We start from the raw sequence: 14,235 nt of genomic DNA, 5'->3' as shown, positions 1-14,235 counted from the left end.
TTCTTTTAGATTAAATGCTGATTCAGAGGTTGCAAAAATGTATGGCTTAATAGCAAACAACGCCTATGTTCTCCCCACGAGAGAGGATGTAATCCGACATCGTGTTGTGATCACCACTTTAGCTATGTCTAAGCATTTGATTGAACTGCAACTGAACCATGGCTTCTTCACACACATTCTGGTAGACGAGGCTGCCCAAGCCCTGGAACATGAGGCGTTGATACCACTGGCTTTAGCTGGGCCGAATACGAAGGTTGTGTTTACAGGAGACCACATGCAAGTGAGGGCTGAACTTCAGCATTACCAATTCCAGTTTATCCTGTTTGCTTTGTTCTGCTCTGCTGTGCTTTGTTTTCTTTTCTTGTACTTTTTCTATTGAATCATTAATTTTGTTGCCTTTTATCAATCGCAATGACGAAAATTACACTTTTCTCGCGAGGTATAACAGTCATATATCTCCTTCGCAGTCACTATTTTTTATTGTGACGATGACACAAATTATCACAAAAATAATGGTACAAATGATACAAATAACAGATTAGTTGGGAAACTACTCAGTTCTAACAATATTAGGTAGAGATTTATCAATTTTGGTCGTGGCCATGTTCTACTCACCAAAATCTGCTGAGTTTCCGAACTGAATAAAAAGTCAGCAATAACCAGCCGAAAACAATAAATTTCTTCAGTTTTCTTTGTATTGTTTCCTCTTGAGCTACTTGGATATTGCTATACGTCGGTTAAAACCAGCAAAGCATGCAGATGAGAACTGTAGACTTTGGCGATGGAAGTTCCATTATCTTGAACTGGAATAAATAGATATGTATTGTTCACACTCCCACCTATGTTTTCAGATGGGCCCAGAAGTTTACTCGCATTATGCACGAGACTGGGGTCTTCAAAGATCGCTCCCTGAGAGGCTGTTTGATCATTACTGCGAAAAAATGCCCTCGGGTGACAGCGTGATGTTCTTGACAGAAAATTATCGGAGTCATCCCGACATCCTGCAATTTCCCTCTTATAATTTCTACGGAGAAGAGTTGATTGCCCGCAGTGAACAGGCCTCCCACCCAAGGTTTGGGCCTCTGTTATTCTTTTCAGTCCATGGAGTTGAGGAAGCGAGAGAAAACTCTTACATAAATGCAGCAGAAGTTGAAGAAATTGTGAAGAGGGTCGAGTTGCTAGCCGATGACTGGCCAATGGAGTGGAACAGAAGAGATCTGTCTCAGATTGGCGTCATATCCGCTTACAAGACTCAGGTATTACATTCATGTAGCTTGGCGCTTCGTAAATGCCAAGTAGGCATAAATGAAAAAATTCAAGAGAGAGATTCTGCAGAAAGTTTAAATGATTTTTTGCTCCTGCGATATTTTGTGGCAATTTTTTCCTCGTTGCCAAACTGAAAGATTTATTGTCGTCTGTGCAGTGGATGTCTTCGCTGTCCACTGCGGATGCGCAGCAATACGGTGGTCGTTTTCGCTCAATTTCATTACAAAAATTATGACCAAGTGGTATCACCATTGACAATACTACTTTACTTTACGTTTGTAGGTTCGGGCTATTCGAACACAACTCAGAAGCAAGGGACTACAAAATGTAACAGTGGAAAGTATCCACAACGTGCAAGGTAATTAAAGAATTTTAATTTTATTCCTATTTTTCTTGGATATATTAGTGAGTTTTTCAGTATTGACTTTACACCTGCGGAAATCTACGAGATCTTTGGGTGATTTCGGAATAAAGTGTAACAGTTCCTTACCCTGTGTGGAAATACATTAAGGAATATTAAAGAAAGTTAAAAACTTCTTCCATTTACGTTCAAACGATAAGAAAACGAAACCAACTTGTAGAATGTTTCTAACTCTTACCTACATTTGAAAGAGCTAGGGTAAACTCTCCATCTCCATTTTCTCGATATATGTACGTGTAGAGAAGAATCAAATACTTTAACGCCTGGGTCAAAGCCTTTTGCAGGTAAAAATATTTTATGTTTTTTTTTTTTTGAAGGAAAAAATGGCAATAAAACCAATGGCTGTAAGAGCATATCAGGGACAAATAGTTCACAGTGTGTGTGTTTTTTGTCGCAGGAAAAGAATTTCGTGCATTATTCATCAGCACTGTCCGCACATCTCTAACTTGCCACAGCTTTGACAGACGTCAAAGTGAATCTCAGTCACTCTACTGGGAATTCTTGTCAGACCCCAAGCTCTTAAATACGGCAATAACTAGGGCGATGTCCTTGGTAGCAGTTGTTGGAGATCCCGTCTCGTTGTGCACCGCTGGCGACTGTAGGGGGAACTGGAGAGACTACATCAAAAGGTGCCACGAACGCGAAACTTTGCATGGAGCATCGTACGAAGAGATAAAGAAGACAATAGACGCCCCTCTGGCCAAAATCACTTTAAATCCAGAAGCCAACGAATTTATTCCACAATCAATGGACGTCAGCAGCAAAGAGCTCAAATCCTTGGAGTTGGCTTCTCAACCAGAAATATCCGATAGTCAAATCTCAAGCTCTGTAGAGAAGAGTGATTTGAAAGTTGACAAAAATGAAAAGAGCTCGGCATCCGAAAGCGAAGACGAGTATACCAATCCAACGGAAAAGTGCAAGTCTGGAATTGAAACAAATGACACAAAAGAAGACTTGACGCAAAGAGAATCAACGTCGGAAGAAGAGGAGGAAGAGCAGAAAGCAACTCAATTCTCACCAGATTCTCCAAGGCATGGCTTCAATTCGGTGAAACAATCAGAAGATGTAATGTCCCAACACCAAGGCGATTTTGCTTCCCAGGACGAGCCTCAGAGTGGAATTCAGTCTCAAGAAGAGGAAGATGACGTCGAGCAGAGTGTTTCAGATGGTTTTGAAGAGTTACCTCGGGAAAGCTTTGAAGACGAAACTGTTTTCCCAAGGTACTTAGATAAGATAATCAGGGCGCTCGTGGAAAGTTGTAAAGCGACCAGGGAAAAAGAATTCTATCTTTATGGATCATCAGAAAATGAGGCGTTCCCCTCCTTACAGACGATCACAAAATCAAGCAAGAATTCGAAGTCAGACCCAGGCAAACGTTCAGGCAAACGAGCTTCTCAGGAAAAGTCATGCTCTTTCGACCATTCCTCTGTAGATTACGAAATTCGCGTCGTCAATGGCCGCCAGGAAGTTCGTATTGTAAATCTTGGATTTCACCAGACGCCCACTGTTCGACGTCAGAGGCTCACTGCAGTCTCTAGGCAGGGGGATTTTCCTGATCCACAGATATTGCAGCAATGGATAGTCAAAGAGCCCGACAAGTATCTACCTTGCACACTTCGTCTTAATTCCGAGACTACTCGCACGGCGTATGCGGAAATATCGGATACAAAGACCCCAGACATTAAAATCAGAGGAAGAGTCCGGGGAGTGTTCGATATGGATCACGTGGTTGTCAAGAAAATGGATTACCAACCTTCTCCGTGTGATGATGTCTCTCGGTGCCAAGGAAAAGTAGCTGGTAAGTTTCGCCCTTATAGTTACCTCATTTCAAAGGAACAACAGTTAGTAAGTAGGTGACAAATCCAAATCCCAGCAAAACCCAATGTTCGTGTACTTGTTTTTTTTTTTGTTTTCTTTCCTTCAGAATTTTCTTTCCACGTTGCACATAACATGGACTACAACTCCATTTTCAAGGTTTCATTTCCGTAAAATTCAATAAGCAACCCTCAGATAATTATCTCTACGATCGGTCAGTTTATTTAGTGTAGTTCTCTTTCAACTAACAATAAAATAATCCTTTGAAAAATCCCTAATGACTCTTAAAAATCTAATCCACAGGTGTACTGAATCATATCATTAGCCCACACGAACGTCAATACGTGTGCAAAGCGGATTACGAAAGTCCTGGAGTACTGATTCCAATCAACAAGTCCATGCCCAAAATAGTGAATCTGTCTGACAAGAACTTGAACGGTTTACCTCTTTACGAAGAAATACATGATGGAAGTGAGAGACCATTTAAGGTTGACGTGATAGACTTCACAGAAGCACTGAGTGGAAAATTCTTGTTTCTTGTCCAGTACCTTCAGTGGAGGTCAGATTGCCGTAGCCCTTTGGGAATCGTTGTAAAGAAGCTACCTCAAGGGGATACTTTGTCTGACAGCATGAGAATTTTATTCGCAGAACATGGAGTGAGAGATAGGTTCAGCAAGGAGAGTAAAGCAGAAATTCAAGCAAAGTTCCCACCAGGATGGTCAATACCAGTTGAAGAATATGGACGTCGCGAGAAAATTGAAGGGGCGTTCACGATTGATCCCGAGAACTCCAAGGATCTGGATGACGCACTTACACTGGAACAGCTGTCAGATTCTGTGAATCGGGTGGGAGTTCACATTGCTGACGTGAGTTATTTTGTGGAGACAGGGACCCAGTTGGATAAAGACGCCATGTTTCGCTGCACGTCCTACTATCCAGGTCACGGTTCCCAGAGCGTACCAATGCTGCCACGTGAGCTCAGTGAAAATTACTGCAGCCTTCTCCCTGGTAAAGATCGTTTGTGCGTATCAGTGTTTCTTGACGTGTCAGAGGAAGGACAGCTTGTTGGCCAACCAGAAATAAGACGCACCATTGTCAGGTCTTCTTGTCAGCTCACTTACCCTGAAGCCCAAAAAATTATCGATGGTCAAGACACTTCACTGCATCAGAATCGACAAGATGTTAAAGAGAAAATTCGAGCCTTGAGTGCCCTCGCCCAAAGAAGAAGAAAGTTGAGACTTCGCGATGCTAGTTTTGATCATTGGTCAAACAGTGATGATGATGGAGAAGATTTTGAGGCCCACGAGTTAGTGGAGGAAATGATGCTTCTAACAAATAAAGAAATAGCCAAATTTCTCTCTCAGCAAATTCCAGAGAGGGCACCACTACGAACCCAGCTGCCACCTAAAGATCACAAATTGAGCGATTGGGCTCGACAATACGGCCAGTTTGTCAAGTATTCCCTGTTTCTGCGCGGCTTTTATCCAGAAGAAACCCTTAGGAAAATGGCAAAAGATGCGATCATTTCAGAAGCTTCAGAATTTAAAGTGCAAGAGTCCGTCTGGTCCGAGCTCTGTAATGCTGCGGAGACCGGAGACCAAGCCAAGCTACACAAATTGATTTGTAACGAGAGCAATCATCCTCAGCTGGCTGTGGCAAATTCACAGTTTCGGCGAATTCAGCCCAAGTCTCAGTACGTCTGCGAAGGTGACCAACCGAAGGAAAAGGTCGTGCACTTCTCTCTGGGAATGCGTTGTTATACGCAATTCACGTCACCCATACGACGTTACGTAGATATCCAAGTACATCGACTCGTGTTGAATTTAATCTCGCAAAGCCCCAACGCAAAGATATCTTCGAATGACCAGGTTGCTAAGGTGTGCCGCCGTTCCACGTTTGCTCAAGACAACTCCAGGAAGTTTAAAAAGGCAAGCAATAAAGTACATCTGGCTGCAAAGCTAAAGGAGAAAAGCCACGAAACTACAGCAGTGATTGCCTTGATCGACACTGATAAAGAAATTACTTTAGAAATTCTGAACCGTGAATATAACCATCTCTCAACGCGACAGAGAAAGGTAAAGCTGAGCAGTCTTAACCCGTTTGAAGTTGAGCTTGTTCGAAATGGCTTGGAAATAGTACTTACTTGGAAGCTAAGATTATACCTAGCCCCAGAAGGAAACATCGTCGAGGAACCCGAGAAGGAAAGGGAAAAAATCGCATTGCTTTTATCTGAAGGAATGGTGAGGAACAGAGAAGTCCTGAACTTGCCAGCAGAGAATTGGCTAGAAATTCTGGAAGCATTTCAAGAGGGAGACTACGGGAATCTTAAAACGATGATTAGACAAACTGAGAGAGTTCGTCAATTAGCTTCACGGGTACCTGAATCGAACCGGCCTGGCAAATCGCATAAGTCATCTAAAGATGAAAAAGCTAACACAAATCTGGAACACTTCTACGAGAAAAAAATATCCCTGAGGAAGTTTGACATCACAAACATTCAATTGACCGCACACATGACACATGGAGTTTTCCACCCCGAAATTCAGCTGTTCAAGATCAACCACAATGTAAATATTTGCATTGAGCATCGCAAGTATCCTAGAGAGTGTTTCGCAACGACAGCAAGGTACCAAGCATCACGGAAAACGTACGCCAGTGTGGACAAGTACATTGAAGCCTGGGAACCCGTTCTTGCCATGGAAGCCGCTACCACCACCGTCGAAGAAAGCGACGAGTTCACCATACACCATTTGAAGATTGAGTGGACAAAGGACATCAGTGGAAGCCTGGAAGGCTCTTTTAGTCTCCAAAACGAATACTGTTTAAGTCGTCAAATAGAATTTTATGATGGAGATTTTGTTTGCATACGTGTGCGGAAAGATAGTTACATGAAGAAAACGGGTTCAGAAAACAGTTTTGCTTCCTCTGAGAGGAACGAGACAGAGGTAATTAAGTACACTTTACTTTCTTTGAAGAAGTGTTCTTATTTAGTATTATATGACTGGATTTTTGAAAACCTTGTCAATAATTTGCATAAATCCCTTATGCACTTGGAAGTCTCTTAGAGGCCTTAAAATTACTCCGAGGGTTGAAAAAACAGAGAAGAGTGAGAATGGAAGATTAGAGAGGAAAAAAGACTGCCATGCATTCCTTTTAATCGTACACTCTGGCGAGAAAAAAAGCGCTTTAGCAGGACGCATTTTTTAACATTGTTTTCACAAATCCATTCATACGTATACTTTTTTCTGAGGTAAAAATATCCATAAATAGAAAGTTGCAAGGTAAATCCGTTGGTGAAAGATGTAGAGGGGTATCGGAGTTCCGAAGAAACTCCCGTCGCCTGCTCTTTCGAGTTTTTCTCTTTGGTCCTCAACTTACATGATGGACTGGCCATGATTACGTACATTTAGAATTTAAATGATGAGCTCTAAAAATCGGAGCTACAATAAATAGTTTTACCTGGTAACTTCGTTTGAAATCACTTGCAAATTAACTATCTTACTCAATATGCAGATTCGAATCATACATAAAACGGTTTTATATAACATGTAATAAGGAAGTTACCCTCGCACTCTATTTCATATTCCATACGACTAAAATGTACTTTAACATCGCTGGCAAAGCCGCGCTACAAAACTCAGTATACGTAAGCGTGCATTCAATGGCGTGAGCCAAGTTAACTTCGCTTCGCCAGGGAGATTTACTTCATTCCCATTGGCTATCTAACTTTAGAGTGTATATCCTCGAGTTGTGAAGCACTTGAGAAGTTTGGAGAGCACTCAAGAATAAAGGGTTCTCAGCTGCGCCTGGAGCAACTCTCAGGCTTCCTTTTTGCTCTCTCTTCCTGCGCGCATCATAACTCGATGATGCAAACTAAATCATGAATCAATAGTTAAATTGTAAAGCTAATGTCGTTGTTCTGTTGCTGAAAGGAGATGAGTGATGTTAGGAATTGGGTGTTTCTTTCAATCAGGTGATGTATAAAAGTTGAACATCCCGATAAACATTTGCTTTGTTCTTACTAAAGGGAGAGACAAATGTTTTGAACGAAGACCAATTCAGCGTCACCAAAAAATCAGCAAGTTCCCCGTCCGTTAGAGGCACACCCCGTTATGACTCCAGTTGTGCGTCAGAGAGTTTCTGGGTGGGGCACTGCATCATCAATCACGCTAGTGAGGTGTCAAACACAGGTACTTTGAAAGTCAAGATGGATCTTCATCAGTCAGCATCAGATTTTCCCGAGGAGCTGCTGAGTGTAGGTGACCACACGAGTACCTTAACCATTATCCACCGTTCAATTCCCCACAGGTAAACAGTTTAATTAGTTTTTGAAAGGCAGCTTTTTATATTCTCCTTCTTGCTTGCATGTGTGTCATTGCAATAGAACTAGGTAGCTTCGAATTGATAGTTTTAGTTATTGTGCATTTGATAAATTTGAACGGCGCAAACTGCGACAAATGTTTCGTTATATTCTTATCACATTTTTGTCTCTTAAAGTCCTGAATTATAAAAATCAAGTCCAGCAACGTTACTCTTCATTTCACGCTTATAAATTCCAATGATCCTTCTCTATAGGCGGATGTTTGCAGCTTTGCGCTCTCTACGAAGTGCATCGCGACTAGCACACTCCATCTGTATGGGACGTGAGCCAAACCAAGGTCAGCAATACTTGAATAATTACCGAGCTCGTCGTACGTTTATTGTCTTTGTTGTTATTGTTGTAATCGATATCATGTCTACATTTGCAATTGCTATTTCTTAATTATTGAGCTGCATCTCTTTCACTTTCAGCCCTGGGTAAAAACAAAATCCACTGCATGTGTTTGTTATACCCAACTCTCGGTCTCTCTACCAAATAAAACACTGTATAGTCTTTAATGGTCGCCATCAATTTTTACCACGACCATCTGATAACAGAAAACGGCCTAAATGTATTGGTGAAACTGTTGGACGCTTTACATACGTACAAAGTGATAAATATAAACGTTTAGCGTTTCTTCAGCCCCTTAAAGTTAATTTATTCTTTCCCCGCGGTTTCTAGACACACGTGCAACTTGGTTTTTCCCTCACGAAAGGAATTTTGAAGCGCAACACGCGCTACGTTCTCGTCCAACACAAACTGCATTTCAGTTGAGGGTTGTAACACATGAGGGCCATTGGCTAAGGGATATTTTAAAATTGAAATCAGGTTTATTTTATCGGCGTAAACTCTATCGTGACCGAATTGGATATTTACAATATTTATGTATTTAGTGGCTGCAGAGAAGAGGTAGTTGATCCTTAAATCATGGATCAAAATTTTAAAATGTAGATTACATTCTTTTTAGTAAAGAGGCCTCATTGCCATAAGACAAAAAAAGTTTGGAAACGTTAGTTCAAGAAGCTGGGGCTTCACTTGTGTGGAAGGTGCAGCGTGTTTGCCTTTTTAACCCTTCGAGACACTAACATGCTTTAAACGGGGATTTTGAAACTATTTTTGTAACGCTGTCCCAACATGCTAGAAGGAAGTGATGGCATTACGAACATGCCTTCACGAGTGAGCTACACATGAGAAATGGTCCTATTAAGGTGACTGGCAACAATCGCCAGCATTTTACAACCGTCAATGAACTTTAATGTGTCGATAAGAACACTCTTTATGGATGTAAGTGATGTTATAATATTGCTATCACAATATTGTTTTGTAAAAAGGATGACCAAAAACCTGTTTATCAATGATTGGAAATTTATGTTATACAATAATGGTAGCATATTCTGATAGAGAGTGGTAGTAGCAGTGATGGAAAGACCTAGGAACTGTTGTCAGCCATCTTAAAGTCAAAGGAGTCAGAATGGAAAGCGCCATAGAAAGCGTGGTCTATTGCTTAAAAAACCATTCATCTTTCTTATTTAGAAAACTTCGGGGCCCCACCGTCTTTGCACTTGTCAATCGAGAGGGAGCATCCCAAATGTGGGCTTAAGCCCTTAAATGAGTATCAGGAAGAAGCAGTGAAAGAGGCGCTTGTAAAGCCTTTCACCCTTGTTCAGGGTCCTCCAGGTAAGCATGAAATTAACCCGAAGCTTTCAAGTTCCTCTATTTCCACTGCATGTTTCGAAGCTTTATTTTGTTGCTTCGTTAATGCTTAAGATGATATGCTTCAAAAAAGTATGCTTTTGACAACTGCCTTTTTCTAATTGCTTGCTTTAACTGTTCGTGCCAATTATAAATTGACCTGACAGGTTGGTTAAGATTAAAAGTCAGTTTTTCTGGGAATGATGTTTCGTAGTGCATGAAAATCGTAGCAGACTTGGAGCAGTATTTAACTTGTTGTCAGTGCGTGTATCACTTTATCGTTGAATGTATATTTTACCTTCGAACTTCGCAATTGTCTAGATCTGTTCAGTGCGCCTATTGCTCTCAGAACTTGCTCAAGCTAAATATGTAACGCCAGCGTTCAATTCCAAATGAAAATACGAAAAATTAGCCGCCATCGTTCGCGTGCTCCAAAATACTCAGAACTTAGGCCCCGTCCACGCGTATTCGGATATTTTTGAATCCGCAACTTTTTCTTTCCGAATTCAAAAATTTCTCCGTCCACACGTAGCGTATTCAAAACGAATTCGCTTGTCCACACGCATCCGATGGTATCCGGATGCACTCTAGAGAAACTAGGCCACAAGTTGTGCCGCCATATTGATTTATTGTTCGGTACGAGACTGGACACGATTTTGCTACGCCATTGGATTCGAAAATATCCGGATTCACCGTCCACACGTTATCGGATTCGTTCGGATTTATTTTTTTCCACCCTGGAGAGCGGATAAAAAATATCCGGATTCGCTTCCGAATTCGCCGGATGCGTGTGGACGGAAGCCGTATCCGGAAAGAAAAAGTTGCGGATTCAAAAATATCCGAATAGGTGTGACGGGGCCTTAGTCATTTCACGTTGTTGTTGTTGTTGTTGTTGTGCAGAGAACGGCAAAGACATGTACAAAGTCTTATAACGCACGTGCGCAGCCATTAAACCTTTTGTTTGGTAGCGTTCTCGTTGCCATCGTCGTCGTAGTTTGCTTAACTGAAGTTCCCTAATGGCCTAACCATAACAACATAACAAGGACGTTTTGTCCTTATGTTTGCAGTATGAACATCCCTACAGTCACAATGACGTAATAGCAACATGACAGCATGAACATAACGACATAAGAAAAGAAACTGATATTTACGTCGATGTTTACATTGCCGGCATAAACGATTATGCCGTTATGTCGCTTATGTCATTAGAGATCTTAAACAAACCACGACGACCACGGCAACGAGAACGTCACCAAACAAAAGGTTTATGAGCAAAACAATAGCTGTGCACGTGCGTTATAAATCTTTGTACAAGTCATTTCTTTGCTGTCCCCTCCAAAACAACAACGTGAAATGACCAAATTCTGCGTAGTCTGAGGAACGCGAACCACAACGGCTAATTTTTCGTGTTTCCATTTTGAATTGAACGCTGTCGTTGCATATTTAGCCTGAGCAAGTTTTTGGAGCCATTGGCGTACTGAACTGATCTAGACAATTGCGAATTTCGCTGGAAAAATATAAATTCATTTTTGACTAGGCGTCGTCCTCGGCGTCGCCGTCGTCGTTGCTTAAGCTCCCTATTATGTCGCTAGTGTGACCTAAGCCTGACGGTTTTCAAAAGATAACCAGCTCTAAGATAATTGCCCATAATAATAGACCATTTTACAGTTGTCTGCTCAGTGACCTGGCCTTTGAATGGCAGCGAGGCTGGTGGTGACCTTGTTTTGATACAGTCGACCTCACTGTTTTTGTTGTGTTAATAAAAGTATTCTAATGCTAACTAGGTGCATTTACATGACAAAAGTAGAGAGGTCTTTATCAAAGAAAGGTCACCTCCAGCCTCGCTGCTATTCAAAGACCAGGCCGCCTAGCAGACAACTGTAAAAGGGTCTATTCTTGGTTTTCACTCATGGGATCAACAGCCGTGTTTTCTCACCGAAACAAAGAAGAGATTTACATAAAAATAGAGTTCAATTCCCGGTGGTTAAATTTTGGGCTCCAACATAGCCGTCGTTTCTTCGTTTAGGGGCTCCAACATGGCCGCCGTGACGTCAGGTGAAAACTAAGAATTAAGGAACCAGACATAGTTGTATTTACATGTTTTCGTTCATTGGAATTAAGGTACTGGTAAGACGGTGACAGGTGTCCATATAGCCTACTGGTTTGTGAAGCGAAACATGCAGCAACGACATGACGAACTCGACATCGTTCTGCCAGACAGTGAAGACCAGCCTAAAGCACCTCCACAAGTTATTTACTGTGGACCCTCCAACAAGTCGGTGGACGTGGTAGCTAGTAAGTGTAAAAAGTCTTGATAGCGACTTGATAAAAACATGAACCGTCTTTGCCTCTTTCGCTATTAAGGCCTGTCCAAACGGGAAATGTTTGGCAACCGAACACCATCAAACATTGTTTGGTGACCCAACATTTTACCGTTTGGCCACCTTGTTTGGTGCTGTTTGATCGTGTTTGAAAAAATTTCAAGGCCATCAAACATTCGATCAAACAACTTAAAACATTTCTTTTGTTCTCGTGTTTGATGGGCGATGTTTTGTTCGTTTGGACAGCCGTATCAAACAAGTTTGGCGCGCGTGCGTCCCAAGCTTGCTCAGCGGCTTGTATCCATAGTTTGATCTGTGTTTGATCACTCACTTCAACATCAGCACGTTTGGCCACTAAACAATGTTTGATGATGTTTGGTCGCCAAACATTTACCGTTTGGACAGACCTTTAGTGAGTTAACGAAACCACGACGGCAACAGCAACGGGAGCGTCACTGAACAAAAGAATTGAAGAGCAGTACAATGGCTGTGCACACGCGTTGTAATTCTTGGTACATTTCTTTGCCTTCCTCTGCAAGACAACAACGTGAAATGACCAAAGTTTGCGTTGTTTGGAGAACGTGAACCACGACGGCTATTTTTTTTTTAATTTCTATTTCAAATTTATCGCTGTGTTCCGGAGTTAGTTTTGCGATAGTTTTGATAGTGATAAACAAAGTAAATGACTTTAGAGTATCGCAAGATTCGTAGGTAAAATCAGAAGGTAAAATATAAATTCACTTTTTAATCCACGTTGTCCTCGGCGTCGCCGTCGTGGTTTCGTAAACTCCATAATAACTCAAAAATGCACAGGAGTGCGATACGCATTGATTTAGTATGACTGGGATAGACACAACATGACAAGTTTGCTGACTCACTGGAGTTCAGCGTCAGCAGTGTGAATTTCCTTTGTCCTCTGGTCTGTCTCATTGTTCGCTCAGGAACGGCCAATTATTTTTATAACAGGGAGTTGGGCAATTCCCCCAAAAAAATCATGCACAACAAAAACCGACGAAAAAAAATCGTCCAAAGGGAGCCATAGGAAAAAATCGAGCAAGTGCTTTCTACTTTTCAGGTCCTGGGTTAAATAGAAAAAGAATCCTTGCACAAGCTATTGCCCACCAAAACAGTCATGCTCAACCTAGAGGTGCGAAAAAATTTTAATGCCCAAAAAATTGCCCAACCCGTACCCCACCCCCCGTCAAAAAAATAATAGTTCCTCTCTTATTGAAACAGTGTCATAAGGAGGTGGCAGCAAAATGTACTCCACTGCACGTTTTTAATGATTTATTCGTATGGAATGGTTTTTTCGACATCTCAAAACGATATGTACCATAAATGTTGTTTCGTGAGATTGTATGCTGTCAATGTTTTGGATATGGTTTTCAACTGATTTCACTCCTGAACGCGGTATGCTACGCCGTTTCACTTTTGTCTTCAATTGTATATTTTCTTTGACTGCAAAAACTGGTTATTCAAAAACAGTAATATTTAGAAAGAAGGAACGATTTTAATCCGCCGCACCTTAAATTCGTTGGTGTATTTTCAGTACTTATAGTATGATTGAGAAAATTACCTTATTGAGATTGGATAAGAGCAGGCCAACCTATTGTTCATTTTTAATTTCGACTGCAATGCAAATTAATTAACGCGCGCCAGTTCGCCATTTTCTCAGTCATAATAATCGTATTTATACTACTCGTGATATTTGAAAATTCCTTTGAATTGCACTCCTGATATATACAATTATGACCTTAATTGTGATCATACAATTATCCATACTAATTCTTTTTTGTTCCATTTCTTCCCTTAAAGAATACATGCTAAAAATTCCTGGCCTCAAGATCATCCGTGTGTATGGCGATCGTAGAGAACAGGCGGAGTTTCCAATTCCCAACAAACGTCAACCACTGAAAAATTCAACGGACGACGACAGTCAAATTTCAAATGAAGACATTGCACTGAAAGCCATATCACTACATCATGTCATTCGAAGGGCTCCCTGTCCGTTTGCCTCCGATCTTAGAGAGTATGAGCGCAAATTTGATGATGATAGGATGAACGATCGCAGGGCCAGTGACAAAGAAGTGAAAGAATACGTTCTAGTAAGAATTCTTTACAATGAATTATTAGACAACTTACCATATTTCCTCGAATAATAGCTGGGGGCGATTATTCTCTTCTTCGCACTGAAAGGGGTGATTATTCATCAAGTAGGTAATGTAAAGTCTGCATAAGAGCCAAGTGGCCCACCAGGCCGGAGCTTATTCTGGTTTATGTAGCATGAAGTGACTAGAAGTATTTCTTCCCCCCCCCCCCCGGGTGGCATACTCGTCTATCGCAGGGTTACCACCCCCCCC

General features: G+C 41.4%; 1 protein-coding gene across 1 annotated transcript in view; it reads left to right on the top strand.

Annotated features, from left to right (window-relative positions):
• Window positions 1–14,235, top strand: part of LOC110061911 (3'-5' exoribonuclease HELZ2-like) — a 42,840-nt gene that overhangs the window by 20,978 nt on the left and 7,627 nt on the right. The window contains exons 25-34 of the mRNA XM_089290213.1: window positions 10–280; window positions 852–1,256; window positions 1,549–1,624; window positions 2,085–3,485; window positions 3,806–6,447; window positions 7,530–7,810; window positions 8,078–8,160; window positions 9,396–9,539; window positions 11,676–11,849; window positions 13,691–13,980. Coding sequence (XP_089146339.1) covers window positions 10–280; window positions 852–1,256; window positions 1,549–1,624; window positions 2,085–3,485; window positions 3,806–6,447; window positions 7,530–7,810; window positions 8,078–8,160; window positions 9,396–9,539; window positions 11,676–11,849; window positions 13,691–13,980 — 5,767 coding nt within the window. The remainder of the gene's footprint in view (window positions 1–9; window positions 281–851; window positions 1,257–1,548; window positions 1,625–2,084; window positions 3,486–3,805; window positions 6,448–7,529; window positions 7,811–8,077; window positions 8,161–9,395; window positions 9,540–11,675; window positions 11,850–13,690; window positions 13,981–14,235) is intronic.

The sequence above is a fragment of the Orbicella faveolata genome, unplaced genomic scaffold (genome assembly GCF_042242905.1).
Source record: "Orbicella faveolata isolate gen_17 unplaced genomic scaffold, um_ofav_v1 contig_2, whole genome shotgun sequence".
Lineage (NCBI taxonomy): Eukaryota > Metazoa > Cnidaria > Anthozoa > Scleractinia > Merulinidae > Orbicella > Orbicella faveolata.
Note: the sequence above shows the minus strand (reverse complement) of the source record. Positions and strands in the feature narration are given on the sequence as shown.